Source organism: Octopus bimaculoides, chromosome 1 (genome assembly GCF_046866305.1).
Source record: "Octopus bimaculoides isolate indiv1 chromosome 1, ASM4686630v1, whole genome shotgun sequence".
NCBI lineage: Eukaryota > Metazoa > Mollusca > Cephalopoda > Octopoda > Octopodidae > Octopus > Octopus bimaculoides.
In genome coordinates this window covers 53,997,335-54,013,118 of record NC_142928.1, presented here as the reverse complement: position 1 = coordinate 54,013,118, position 15,784 = coordinate 53,997,335, and the positions used below count along the sequence as shown (strand labels likewise).

Below are 15,784 nucleotides of genomic sequence, written 5' to 3'. Positions count from 1 at the left end.
TGGTTTTGCAGTTCGTTTGTGGGCTAAATCTACATACGATACAGTTCCTATCAGTGCAGGGGGTTCTACTGAAAGGGTATGTTCTACTGATAAGGGATTTGATAGGGTTGCCTGGCCTTTCAACAACCTTAATTCTTAGCTTAAGTTTGTCTAGGGCCCTTCTAATAATAATATCCTACGTAAAATACTGTCTATGTGATCTCAAATTTTAAAGCAAACACATAATTTTCTTATGGTTTCTTAAACATTCACTTGAACAAAACTGTACAAATCCAAATATATGGTACCCTAGGTATAACACCTACATGAACTTCTAACTTGTTGTCTCTTGAGGTCTCTGGGTGAGACTTGGATCCAACTTGTACAAATGCAAAACAAAAGTCAAACATAAAATAATAATAATAATAATAATCCTTTCTACTATAGGCACAAGGCCTGAAATTTTGGGGAAGAGGACTAGTCGATTACATCAACCCCATTGCTTGACTTGTACTTATTTTATCGACACCAAAAGGATGAAAGGCAAACGATTCTGTCAGCTCGCCGCCTTCTTTATATATATACTGGTGGGGGAGAGAAAATGGAATGCGGTTCTTTAATAATGTATCTGCTGAGAAATGAAATGGAAAATAAACACTATTCATTTCATTGAAGTATTGCATGAAATATATCTTCAAAACAGCAGGCAATCATTTTCAGCGGAATCGTCTTGGTGGAGGTTTAATGTAGATACCGATACTGGCAAAATACACCTCCGAATTATGTTAAAATGTTTCAAGTTTTATAGATATATCAGCTATTTGATAGTAACAATGGAAATTATATATTACATTTAAACCAGTCGCTATGCAGAGGCTGAAGTAACTGAGGCTGCTGGGATAGAGTAAGTACAGCATAACAGATAATGTTTTCTATAACTATTTCAGCGATTTCAATTGTAATAATATGCAATGTATTATGAAATATGTCCAGGAATGTTGTCAAGTTGTCATTTTAGGAAATACAAAAATGTACCATCTGTTTGATAATTAAATTTTTTAATTTATTTATACTGTTTGTATATACATTTAAAAGGCTTGAATTATTTCCCTCTCTGTGTGTAATGTGTTTGTGATTTCGCATTAACATAGCACAGAGACAGGAAGGACATGATGTCTATGATGCTGGTGGCATGATAAATGCGTCAAGTACAATATGTAAAATGACTGATGCATGTTTTCAACAGCTGAATGCACTTCTCTATCATCAGTCATTTTACATAGTGTGCTTGGCGCATTTATCATGCTACCAGCATCATAGATGTCATGTCCTTCCCGTCACTGTACTATGTTTATGCGAACGCAGAAACACATTACACACATGCACGCATGCATGCATATAAATAAGAAAAACAGTTCAAGCCCTAAGCATAAAATAGCATTGCAAAGACTAAAAATGACAAAATATTGGAGAAAAAATGACGAGGAGCTTAAGTTCTTGTCCATGTAACCATTATCTATGTTTCACTAGCTCGAGGGAGATCAAATGTTGATATATCTTGGCATTTTATATATAGGTGTTTCCCAGAGGTTTTGAGACTTTTTCAGGAGAACCCTCTGACTTGACTGCATTTCTTGTTACACACAGTTACTTTGTGAATATCCCATGAAAGTCCTCCAAATTGAAGGTGTCCAGGAAGCCTTGTCACAACCTCCTTCATCTTCTCCTTCACCTTGGGGAACAAACGAAAGTCACAGAGAGCACAACCTGGACTGTAGGGATCGGAAGGGACAGTTTTGAAGCCCATCTCTGTCAAGGAGTTGATACCAGGAAGGAATTGTGCACTGGTGCATTGTTCTGGTGCAAGTGCTCTGGCCTTTTACAACGAAATTTCGTTCTGAATTCCATCATATAACCTCCACAAATTACTTTGTTGACTGCCTGGCTAGAGGGAATCCAGTGGATGTAGATGATGTCCTTGCTATCGCTATCGTAAAAGCTCATCATTAGTTTCCCGGTGGACTTGCTTTGCCTGACCTCTTGTGCCAATGAAAAATAGATGCTTGACCAATGCAAGCTAACCCATAAGTACTCTTGAGCTCCTCATAAGTTTCTATAGCGTTTTTGCCCAGTTTAACACAAAAATTTATTGCATAGCGAGTTTCCAAATTGTTTTCACCTCCCGACAGTATTCTGAAAACTAGTTAGTTGAGGTACGCAGTATTTAGTAGAATATGTTCAAATTGCTAGCATAGCCATCTCCTTCAATCTGGAATAACAAAACTTGGCAGGTCAACTTATTAGCTGTATGCTAATGATATACTAAAATTACAATAATCTAGGACAGTTATAACTGCCTTTCCTAAAACGTCTCAAAGCTTCTGGAATACACCTCGTATATTTGCTGATATCTTTTGGTATCTTTGACATCTATTTGCTGATACAACTTGGCACTAATTGCTTAACTAATATTGTAGAGATGACGAACTGCTTTACGGATTGATGCTCGCTGATCATTTAAGAAGTTTTATTAAATCATGTTAATAACGATTTGCATAATAATAACTTGAGGTATTTGTAGTTAATGATAAGCGCATTCCCTGAAACCGAAACTCTGTATACATATTACAGATAATAATATCCAGATAAGTTGTTATAATGTAGCAAAATATGTTACATAAAGCTATTCTTACATAAATATGTGACGTATGTCTCAAAGCTGAAATACAGAAATATTAATATAACAATTGTACAAAATAAACGAAGTTTTTACCTTTCCCGAAGATTTGATCCCCTTGCAAATGCAGATGTAGACGACGATCCAGGCAAATAGTAAGCAGAGAACCAAATCCCACTTCAATATACCCATATCGTGCAATCCTTCAGATATTTTAAGTACTTCACGCCTGAAATAAAAAGAAAAGAGAGCTTTCTTATATATATACATATATATATGTGTGTGTGTGTGTGTGTGTGTGTGTGTGTGTGTGTGTGTGTGTGTGTGTGTGTGTGTGTGTGTGTGTGTGTGTGTGTGTGTGTGTGTGTGTGTGTGTGTGTGTGTGTGTGTGTGTGTGTGTGTGTGTGTGTGTGTGTGTGTGTGTGTGTGTGTGTGTGTGTGTGTGTGTGTGTGTGTGTGTGTGTGTGTGTGTGTGTGTGTGTGTGTGTGTGTGTGTGTGTGTGTGTGTGTGTGTGTGTGTGTGTGTGTGTGTGTGTGTATTACGTGTGTGAGTGGTGTGTGTCTTTATACGGTCGAGAGTTTCGTGCATGAAACTCACTGCTCTCGAACCACTTTTGTGACTTTCTGCTGAGTAAAAATGCGTATATGTATGCATGTATAATTTCTCATAGATGCTAACAAGTAGACAAGACTTGTATGTATGCATGTATGCGAGTATGTATGTATGTATGTACCGATGTTTAATACGCATTCTTTTTAAATATATAAAAAAATTGCCCTATGTCTAATGCCGCCGTATTACGGATGAGATAGGCAAAGGAGCATGATGATGATAAGTCCGTTAAGCACAGTAATTGTTACTAATAATAAAATATTGAAAACAAACCAAATTATCACAGTCTGGTAGCACAAAAGTATGAAAGATTGCTTACATTACATCGGCAATTACATGGGGAGGTCATATCTCATTGTACCACCTTGCTCAGCCTTATGTTATTTAATGATTGTGTTACCCTTAAGAAACGTTTGTTTATTATATTATCATAATAAAAAATTCTTCTAGAAAGAGAAAATAAATGTTAATGTTTCTCCACCTAGCATCTATTTATAATGAGTGAAGGGCAACAAAACCATAACGGCAGTGCACCACACTGGTGGCCGATCGCGGTAACACAAAATATCACAAGATAAATGAGTTTCACATTCTGCATGGCAATCCTCGTGAGCAAAAAATGAACAACTATAGAGTTGTTCAGAAAGAAAATTAAGTTGAGTACAGTACTTTCAAAACGTAGTTCACTTTTGATAAATTTATATTCTAGTATAGTGTCACAGTGTTGTATTAACATGCGCAGAATCATACACTTTCTCCCTACAAAACCACTTTGAAATATCTTTCAATTAGGGTATTGAGAAACATACTAATTTTGTTTTTCTTTATATGTACTTGCAAAATAAGGATCGTCTAACGCGAGAGGGCATTACGCCAGCAAATGCGGTATGCATTTTTCTCCTTTTTTAATCATTTGAGTTCTTCCTGCAAGGAAGGAGCTAGATTTTAACAAAGATACAAAGCCCCCCTCATTCGAATGGACTAAAACAATGTCACAGATTGAAGTCAAGAAAAGTCTTGCCTATTTTAACTGTTCCGCTTACAGATTCTAATAGTAATATGTATGTTAATAGGTTGATTTTTTGTGTATATGTGTGTAGAGGGTTTCAAGCTTTTCCAGATTGTCACTTAAGTATTTACTATTAAAACCAAGTATACCAATTATTATTTGTATAAATGTAAATTTAAAATCTGGATATATAAGCTGAAGGTTTTGAAGAAATTGTTTATACTTATCTTCTTTCTCTTTGATTTTTTACTCCATATTAGCAAAAGATATAGCTTCGAAACAAAAATATAATGCAATGACACAAATTTCTACCTGAAATACGTTAAAATATTTCTAATGATTTTCTTATACAGAAATTTGTCGAGTTTTTCTATTATTCTCTGAAGCTGTGAACAGAATTTAACCTCTTTTCTCGAAACTTTTCCCATAATTTCATCTTTCATAGTCTACTTATAAATCCAACCAATTCCTCTTTCGATCCTCAATCAACCTTATGAATCATAAGGAACAGTCAATTTATCACATGCCCCTTTAGACAACATACATCTATCGATTTCGATTTTCCCTCTGTCTCTTTTTATATATATTCCTCCCCCTCTCTCCAGATATGTACAAAGATACACACATACACTTCATATCATCTTCATCATATGCATCATGTGAGGAAACCTATTTTACAAAAAAATGAGCCACTAGAAGTTGAAACATCGATTTTGTAGTCTCTACAGAGTTTAATAATTCTCTTTTTGTTCTCTAATCATTTCAAATGCAGTATCATAACTGATTTCTTTATGATCAAATATCTTGGTGATCTAGCAGATATGCATAGGTTTAGGGAAGGCAAAATGTTTGCTAATTTATTGCCAGTAACAGAAGAAAGAAATTATCTATTTGATAGCTGAGAACAGCTTTATTTGATATCATCATTCATTTTGGAACGAGGTGTTTGAGATAAGGTACACTAAATGGAAACTTTGTTAAACAGACGCCCGAATTACTTGTGTGAAAAGAGAATATTTTAATCCTATCGACGTTACAATAAATTCTGTTTCTTCTGCCACCAACAAACAACATTAAACAAGATACTTACTCCCAGTATTCTGTGACGGAATCAAATGTCTTTCCACTGGTGAAGTTTCCATCTATAGTGATGTTGCAAAGTGTATCGTTTGGTGCTGCGTAGCCATCAGATATTGAACGACAGGCGCAAGTATTCCACTCCTGGCCACATTTCGCCCAAGGTAGTGTACCCGTCGTAAACGAAGCAAACATATATCGGAAAGACCAACATAATATAACATTGTAGTAAATATTCAGGAAGACCACGATCACAAATGATGTCAGACCGATACCTGTAAAAATTGAACAAAATCAAAAGTAAGAAGAATAAAAGCAAAATAGCATGTTATGACATTCATAGCTTTCCCCACAAAGATTAGAGTTGAAAGTGAAATGTAATGGCTTTAATCGAAGAAGCCAATCAGCTTCGTCATTTGTTACTATTATAGTAACACTTATAGACATTATTACAATAATACTATTATAGTAATACTATTGCGGTAAAACAACGTCTCAGTTATACTGGGAAAGAATTATGTACAACGTCATTCTGTCTCTGTTTGACCATGTGTAGAAATGGCCTTCTTGAGTTTAATTGCTTAGCCGTATCCTTTTCTTATTTTATTGATTAATATTTATTTTATCAACGATGGAAGAATGAATAGCAAAGTGAACTTGGATGGGATTTGAACTCAAAATGCAAATGGATATAATAGCACAAGATTTCCCCCGACGCTCTACCAATTGTATCATCCAGCTACAGTATGAAAGAACGACAGCTACTCTGGTGACTGCATTACCAATTATTTAACAGAGTAACTGATACATAATTTATCAACCTCAGTTGAAAGAAGTTCGAATTTAATTGTGGTACAATTAGAATTTAAAACGTTACTGTACATATATTATTATTGCCTTTTTTTTTTTACTTGCCTCAGATATGAATTATTGCAAAGAAAAGGGATTTGCTAGATCGAACCATCTTAAGACTACTTATATAACTATACTGCGAACGACACAATCCCGAAAGACCAAAATCCCAAATTTTGAAATACTTGGAAATATGGGTCGAAATACTGTCAAATACATCACCAGGAGACAATTAAAAAAATTGACATTGCATGAACCTTATTTGGAGAAAATGTTATGTATTACTCAACTTCACGTTGTTTCACGTGATTCCAAAGCTATTCATCGCCACTAACGCGTACATTTGTAGAAAGAAAATTATTCAATAATGGAAGTATTTAAAAGACTGCAATATTCCATGAATCTGTTTACATTCCCAGTTGTCTTCTTTAGTTAAGGTTGTTAACAGTAAATAGATGGAACTCGTGTTCGTCATTATTGCTTATCCCTATAGTGCATTTATGAATTTTTAAAGTGAATATATTTTGATATATTTCTCGAATTAATCCCATTTTGAAACTGTGAATAGATGTCTTTTAAGAATGCTTTTTCTTTCTTTCTTTCTTTCTTTCTTTCTTTTTGAGGACCGTTGGACTAACCTATCTTGTTGAGAGTTAAATGTTTTTGTCACGAACCAGCCAATACGAAATATTGTTCAGTTGACCGTCTGATACTTTATTGATTTGTTTAGTTATTTCTCCAGCTTAAAACAGAAACAACATGAAATATATACCTTGTAGAATTGGACACAGACGCCAAGCCTTGAGCCCAGTTGTTCCAGTAAACTGACCAACAGCCACTTCCAAGAAAAACAACGGCACGCCACCAATAATTACACATAGAAAATATGGAATCAAGAAGGCACCTGAAAAGAGAACAAAAATAATTAGGAGTGAGCAAAAGTGGGACAATGTGATGACTTACTAATGGTTTTGTCAGGGGAGCCATCTTCACAGATCCTCCAAGATTGTACAGATTGATACAGTTGACGTTTAGTTTGAACATCAATAAACTGATGTCTGCCAAACACATGGGCTGGGACTGAATCTCAGGACATCGACATTATCCTCACCCTTACTTTTTCTCTACAGTGCTCTCATCAGCAAATATTATAATGCATTGATCATTGATATACATACATATTCATATATATTGTACAGAAACACACACATATATCAGTATAATAAACGATCAACATATAAATGCAACAATATAACTACTTATAACTATTTAAAGGCGGCGAGCTGGCAGAAACGTTAGCACGCCGGGCGAAATGCTTAGAGGTATTTCGTCTGTGTGACACCGGTTGAGGTGCTTAGCGGTGTAGCGACTCCGTGAGATTGGATTGTTACTAGTTATTTGAGTGCGTCTGTATAATAAGTGCAAGTTTCCATTAACTGTTTTTGTGTGTTCTTGTCATAACTATTGTGTGATAGTCTTCGTTTGAAAACTATCGTGTGTTTCCCCTATGGGGGAAAAACAGTAATTGCTGGCATGATGCCGAATAATGTATCTTCGTCTGGCGAAGAGGAGTCAACCGGAGGAAAAAATATAGAAAATTTATTGTTGGGAGAAGTTTCGGATTCTTCTGAAGAGGAGTTTCCAGAGCTATCAAATTGTACCGTTACAAGGAGGAACATAAATGTGAAAAACATACAAACAGAAGAAAAACAAGAAAGAAGTTTTGCGTCGGCGGTTGGAGGTGGAACCCGCCAGCTGTCGACAAACAAAAGCGACATATTAAAATACAAAGACATGCTAAAAATTGAAAACGGTGTTGTCAAAGTTCAACCACCGGAAGAATTATTATTAACAGAAAAAAAAACCCAATTATTTTTAAAGTTTACTGCAAAAAAGGAAGGAAAATCGAGCGAGTGAGCGAAGAAAGAATTGAACAAGGTCTAAAGCCCATTTGGCAGGACGTTACGTATCTAGCAAGAGGCAAAAAATTCGGTACCATTGAGGTACATTTTAAAAACATTGAAACTGCACAAGTGCACTCTGTAAAATCCTTGGAAACCGAGCATATAATTTTGATACCCATTTACATTAGGATGAGGACATCCAATGTAAAAATAACAAAGGTCCCACCTCAAATTGACCCAATGTGGTTGATGGCGGCGGTCCTGGCAAAGAAGGTAGATGAAGTAAATATACTTCAAGCTATCGTCACCGAAAAACCATATTGGATAGGCCACACGGTCCACTTATTAATTCAAGGAGAACAGGCTGTAATTGAACAACTTCCAGAAAAAATAGAAGTTGGGGAGGAGTTGCTCCTCAACGTTTTTGTCGAGGGTCGAAAGCCCCGGTGTTTTTTGTGCGGCAAATTAGGCCACATTCGAAGGAACTGCATGGAAAATAAGGAAGACGAGGAAGAGGAGAAAGAAGAAAAAGAGGAAGAAGAAGAAAAAGACGAGAAGAAAACAACAAACAAAAGAAAAATACAATCAGCAGCTCAACCGAGAGTGGCGACTACTATAGAACAACGACCAACAAAAGCAGCAAAAAGAAACCGACCACAAATAACAAGGAAAGAAGTGGAGGACAGAGGGATAGTAGCACTTCACAGCAAAAATGTTGATTTAATGAGAGAAATAAAAGCAAAAAAATCAGCCACCAGAATAGCTGAACTGTCTGAAAAATTTCAAAATTATGAACTATACGAAATGGATTCAAAGACTCATAAGATTTTATTAAATACATACAGAACATCTGTATCGGCAATGAGACTGGAATTTAACCAGTCCATTTTTCAAGACTTGCCACCTCCGACCCTATGTCAAGAAAAGGTGGAGAGTCCCTCTCCACCGGACAAGCCCTGATTAACAGGTAAGACATGTCTGTTCACATTGGTTGTTTAAATGTTCGTGGCCTGTTGTCTAGCTGGAAGCAAGGACGCTTCCTAAATGACATCAGGTCAAGAAAATTGGATGTGATTGTTGCAACGGAAACCCGAGTAAAGAGGCCAAGAGATCTGTCCCTCCTCCTGAACGGCTACGAGAAATACGTTTCTCCGAGTCGGACGGGAGGTGGGGGTGGGGTGTTGGTCCTACTAAAAAGAAACCGGGTAACCGAGAAAAAGTTGGTTTTTTCTGATCCAGAAGGCAGGCTGGTCGTTCTGGACCTGACATTCAGTTGTGGCAAGATAATCAGGCTAGTTGCTATTTATGCACCCAATATTATGGGCCCGCAAAGTGAATATTTTCGTGACCTGGGCAAGTTCCTGGCCACGTCGCATTCGCTAGTATTGTTAGGAGACTTTAACACAATATGTGAGGCACACACAGATTGTGTTGGCTCGAACACGAACAGAAAATGTAACCCAGGCTTACGGGATCTGCTAAGTCACTTTCAGCTAGCAGACCCATATAGGTTGGAACACTCGAACACTCCACAGTGGACGTGGTCAAATAGTGACGGGTCTACCAGAACATATCTAGATAGGATTTTAATTAGAGAAACAGATAAGTCTATAGCTAAGTGTCCACAGTTTTTTCCAGTCAGCTACAGTGACCACAAGATGGTTACCTGTAAACTGACAATAGACAAGTTACATAGTCAGGGATCTGGCTACTGGAAACTCAATACGTCCCTTTTGGCGATTGAGGAATACAGAAAGCGGATCAAGATGTTAATTCAGAGGGCATTGACAGGTACCATCATTAATAACAAATGGTGGTACGCCCTAAAAAGAGCCATCAAATATGAGTCTATTAGGTTTAGCATAAGTTTAGGAGATGGTATAGTTAAGGAACTAGAAGAAGCCTGGAGGACTAGCAATGCGGACCAAGTGAAGGTGAAAAGACTGGAGTTAAACCAGCATCTTGAAGCCCAACACATGGGAAGTATTGCCAGAGCTAAGTTACGTGCGATGGGAAGTGAAGGAATCAAGACCGCTGGATGGGCCCGAGTGGTGGATGGGCTCGACAAGGAAATAGTTCCAAGATACGGTCTTTGACGAACCATAATGGCGTCTTGATAAACGAACCCGAGAAAATGTGTGAGGCCTTTCGGAAGTACTTCGCCCAGCTGTTCGGGGGTGACGGCGGTCCTGATGGTAGGAGAGCCCTCGAGGACTTTCTTGCCGGTCTGCCGTGTCTCTCGGGGTCGGATGCGGAGTCTTGCGAAGGGCCAATCACGCCTGGGGAGGTGAAGGAGGCTTTGGCCGACTGTAAAGCGGGTAGGTCACCGGGACTTGATGGTCTTCCGTATGAGCTGTATAAATGTATGCCAGACTTGTTCGGGCATCTACTGGCTGACGTTTACGCGAACTGGCAACAGAATGGGTTTATCCCCAGATCTGTGCGCCGGGGAGTAGTGACGTTGGTCAGAAAGGACCCGGACAAGGGGGACGTTATAGAGAATTTCAGGCCCATCACTCTGTTAAACGCAGAAGTGAAGATTTTGGCCAAGGTCTTAGCGAAAAGGTTGGCGCGTGTCGCGGATGGTATAGTCGGGGAGGCACAGACATGTGCCATCCCAGGCAGAACCATTCAGGATACCCTCCATCTTATTCGCTATACCATAGAGAGGGTTGATAATAAATCTGGCAAAGGTGGGGCACTGGTACATTTGGACCAGTCTAAAGCTTTTGATAGGGTTGACCATCGATACCTGGCGACTGTGCTTGCGCGGTTCGGCTTGGGCCTTGGCTTCCTCAGGTGGCTTATTGCTTTGTACCACAACATTGACTCGATAGTTCGGGTGAACGGTTTCCTTTCGAAGCCGTTCTGTATCAGACGCTCGGTTCGTCAAGGATGTCCGCTCTCACCGCTTTTGTATGTGGTGGCTCTCGAGCCACTACTGCGGAGGTTGAGTGGCATTCCGAGAGAACCAGGTCTAGAGGAGTTTGTTACGGCTTACGCGGATGATATCACTATCAGCGTAACCTCAGTAGCACGCCTACGTGAAGTGGGTAAGACTATTGAGGCTTACGAGAAGGTGGCAGGAGCAAAGATTAACCGGGAAAAGTCGGTCGGCTTACAACTCGACACCTGGGTTGGCAAGTCGATGCCTTCAGACAGCGCTGTTGGGCGCTGGACGGAGGGACCGGTTAAGTTGCTGGGAGTTTGGTTTGGTCTAGGCCTCCAGATAGAGAAGAACTGGACGGAGGTATTGAGCAGGGTGGCTGCAGTAGTCAAGACCTGGTCTTGGCGGTGGCTATCCCTGAAAGGGAGGGCGGAGGTAGCCAATGTGTTTATCGCATCGGTCATTACTTACCGCCTAACCGTCGTGCCTTGTCCGGATTCGTGGTTGATCAGGCTGGAGAGACAGCTCTTTCGCTTTTTGTGGAAGTGCAGGTCGCCACTTGTGAAACGCTCTGTCTGCTGTCAAAAGCCTTGAAAGGGAGGTTTAGGAATGTCTTGGTTAATGATGTGCAGGCATGCGTTGAGATTGAGGCACCTCTGGATTCTCCTGGATAGTGAACGGGTGTGGTCTCCGCTGGCCAGACAAATGTTCCCCGAGTTCAAAAGTCTTTGCGAGCAGGAAGCCTGGTGTTCTCGTAGACCGAGGTCGAGTGAATGGCATAAAGAGTGTCGTAAGGCCCTCTTGCTTTTCCGGCGCTCGGGAGACGCCAGCGGTGGGGATTCCACACGGATTTTATATAGTGGGTTGGTAGAGTCTGAATGCGACGATGGCCTAGGGGCGACTCTAGGTCTCGGATTTATTCAACTGGACAGCCTGTTTCACCGTACATTCGGGTTGAGAACGTTGGACAACTTCCAAAAGTCCTTAACCTGGCAATGTTACAGAGGTGCCTTGCCCGTTTGGGATAAGCTTGCAAGACACGGTAAGCGTCAGTCGCCGACCTGTCCAAGATGCGGGGGAGACAGGGAAACCGTCCCTCATGCTATTGTTCAGTGTCCGGAGATATCTGAAATGTGGGCTTATGCTGAACACCTGTTGTCCGGCGAAGGAAGAGTACAGCTGTCGATTGAGTCAATTATAAAAATTGACCCACCGGGAGTTTTAACAAATGAAGGTAAGAATTGTTTTCTCACGGTTGTAGCAATAGCGAAAGAGGTAGTATGGAAGACGAGGATAAAAGGAATTAAGACAGGCAACTTTATCTCTGGCCACAATTTACGTTCATTTTTTACTTTTCATTTGAAAAGGAAAGTGTGGCTGGAGAGGAGATGTTTGTCGGAGTGTACGTTCCAAAAGAGATGGAAGCATGTTGCACGAGTGTTGTGCGTGCAAGGAACCGTGTGAATAGTCAGAAAAAAAAAGGTGCCAGCGATAGATCGGGGCTTGTGGGGTCGGAGCGTGGCCTGATCATCGCTTCATGTTTGTTGTCTAACGTACTGTTAATATCATTCGATTTTTATATTTTATAAAATTTTTAAAGTCATATTTATGTAAACCATTCGCATTACTGATCCCAATCAGTTGTTTTGTACCATTCTATGTTTGGCCCCCTGTGGGCAATAAAGAAATTGGTATTTCGTCTGTTTTTACATTCTGAGTTCGAATTCCGCTGAGGCCGACTTTGCCTGTCATCCTTTCGGGGTTGATAAATTAAGTTCCAGTTGCGTACTGGAGTCGATCTAATCGACTGGGCCCCCTCCCCCAAAATTTCGGGACTTGTGCCTGGAGTAGAAAAAATATAAGTATTTTATATTCATATACAGTACGCATGTAAAATATATAATATAATGTGCGTGTGTATATATATATAAAGCTACAAAAACTGTTACTCAGAGTTTCCCGTTCGTTGGACAATTTTGGTTGAGAACCTTTGTTCCAACTGAACATAAACACACACACATATATATGTATATAAGAAAGGGAGATGACAAAGAAAACCTTCCGACAAACGGGAAAAGGAAACTCTGAGTAACAGTTTTTTGTGATGTTTTTGCAGCTTTATTAATAAAACATATTATTCTACCTCCGGTATTTGAGTACTATTGTTTCCAACCTCGTTCCACATTTATGTGCTTACTCTAGTATATGTATATATATTTCTCTTCGGCATTGGAAGACCAAGAACCCGATGTAGAACTCAATGCACGTATGTTTCAGCACGAAGTGTTGGCTGAGTACAGAGCGGTAATAAGAAAGAGAGATGACAAAGGAACAAATGATTATCTTATGAACTTCATTAGTTCACAGCTGTTTCTGCTTTAAGATGCAGTGGACTCATAGTTGTTATTCAGGAGCTTAACTATGAGTCCACTGCAGCTGCTAGCAGAAACAGCGGTAAGCTAATGAAGTTCATAAGATAACCATTTATTTCTTTGTCATCTCCCTTTCTTATATACATATATGTGTGTGTGTGTGTGTGTGTGTGTGTGTGTGTGTGTGTGTGTGTGTGTGTGTGTGTGTGTGTGTGTGTGTGTGTGTGTGTGTTATGTTCAGTTGGAACAAAGACAATTTTATATTAATCTGATGGGTTACTCTATACATTTGTTGTAGAGAACAAATTTATTATTCTTATACAAGAATGTTGCTGACAGTAACTTCGAAGTTTCAGCCAGCTAAGCTATCTTCGGACTGCGATGCATTGGAGTTAGTCTTGCCTTTGTATAGCCTCTGTTGAATTAAAGTCATCTTTGGGCAGGTGGGTTTGAGTGGGGAGGTAATTTGGTTTTTATGGTTGGTTTGTTATGAAAAGGTGTTTTGAAAAATATAATTGATCAAAATTGAGGTCATGTTACTGTTTAGAATTTATTCATGCATGTCGAACTTTGTAAACAAGCCTGTAGGTGTTTCTCTGTTGTTAGGTAGGCGCAAGGTGTGAGAGAATTTTTGTTGCTTTTGTTATTATTGGATATAAACGCCTGTGTTAGAATGGGGGTAGCTGATGAAGGAAAATGTTCTCTATGTGGCCTGTGTGTTTTCTGTACTCCGGTTATTATTATTTTTTTGTCTACGTTTTGTTTGCAATGTCCTGTACCCAGATATGCACCTATTTATACAGGTAGACGTAGGTATGCACATACCTGTACGTATATATGCATATGCTCATTTATTATTTGTTTTATATATTTATATATATATATATATATATATATATATATATATATATATATATATATATATATACATATATATATGCATACGTTTATGTATTTTTTTTTTGCTAGATTTCTGATGTGAAATTGTGTTGGAACAGATATTGTTATATTTGGTGGGGATGGTCATATCTTCTTTTTTTTTTGCCAGCTAACCACTCGTACTCTATACCTGTTTTTCACTTCAGCTTTATTCTTCTTTTTTTAATTCTTATCTTAGTGTCCCTTGTCAAAGAATACTAAAATAAGAATAATAATGAAGCAGAAGTGAAAAACAAGTATATAGTGCGTATGGTTAATTGGCAAAAAAACAAAAATGACCGTCCCCGAATATAACAATATATATTCTTTTATTTGTTTCACTCATTTGACTGCGGCCATGCTGGAGCACCGCCTTTAGTCGAACAAATCGACCCCAAGACTTATTCTTTGTAAACCTAGTACTTATTCTATCGGGCTCTTTTGCCGAACCGCTAAGTTACGTGGATGTGAACACACCAACATCGGTTGACAAGCGATGGTGGGGGGGGGGGCAAACACAGACACACAAATACAAACAAACATACACACACACACACACACACACACACACACACACACACACACACACACACACACACACATGTATATGACACATGAAAAACAAATTAAAATATAACATAAATGATATCTGAAAATGATATTATGAAGAGTGTGCTACTCACCCCACACTGAGTAACACCACTCACCGCCTTAGGGTCCTAAGTCCTTTTTCTCCCTCAGTCCAATCCTTTTCTCCATCGCTTAGTGACATCATTCTCTCCGCCATGCATTTGTAACTTTTTTCACCGGGGGTAGGATCTTCTAAATTTTGTGGTGTCTGTTCCTTCTTTTTCTTTTTTGTTTTCTTGTGGGTGGGTTTGGTATCTGTATGGGGAGGGTGAGTCTGAGTAGTCTTGGGTGAGATGGAGTTGGACTGGGATACCACATCAGACTCAGTGTTTTTCTTCCCCTGTTTCCTCAGCCATTGTCCTCTGTAGAGGTCAGTATGCTCTAACGTGGCCCTTTTGGCCACATTTAAAACAACGTGGTACTCTGCCCTCTACCCACACCCTCAGCACGATTTCCCCCTACGTCACCGTCTTTGCCAAGTTATCCAGTTGATCCTCCTCCGTCTGAATGATGAGTTCAAGTGTCTTTCCTTTCCACCCTCCTATTTCTGTTTCTGTGGCTTAGAGGACAGCCACCTTCTCGCTTTCAACAAGGACAGCTGCCGCTACCCAAACCACTTATATATCCGGTGGAATTGCTTCTACCCTCACCTTGGAAGTCTTCCAAGGTATGTGGGCAGAAGCACTACTTCCTCTGTTTCATTGCCACACTCGCCAGCCTCCTCGCCTCCTCTGCTGTCCTAAATTGGGTGACCATTGTCCCATATCTTCTTCCCGTGGTTATGTACGTTATCTCCTTTGTTCGTTCCCTCAGCGCCTTTTCCACTTCTGCCTCCACCTGTTCTGCCTTTTTTCCTTTCAACGAGT

General features: G+C 39.4%; 1 protein-coding gene across 1 annotated transcript in view; it reads right to left on the bottom strand.

Moving 5' to 3' along the window:
* Positions 1-15,784, bottom strand: part of LOC106875216 (sodium- and chloride-dependent taurine transporter) — a 91,785-nt gene that overhangs the window by 50,873 nt on the left and 25,128 nt on the right. Inside the window, exons 2-4 of the mRNA XM_014923266.3 lie at positions 6,980-7,111; positions 5,369-5,630; positions 2,753-2,885 (exon numbers count right to left, since the gene is read on the bottom strand). Of these exons, the coding sequence (XP_014778752.1) occupies positions 2,753-2,885; positions 5,369-5,630; positions 6,980-7,111 (527 nt within the window). The remainder of the gene's footprint in view (positions 1-2,752; positions 2,886-5,368; positions 5,631-6,979; positions 7,112-15,784) is intronic.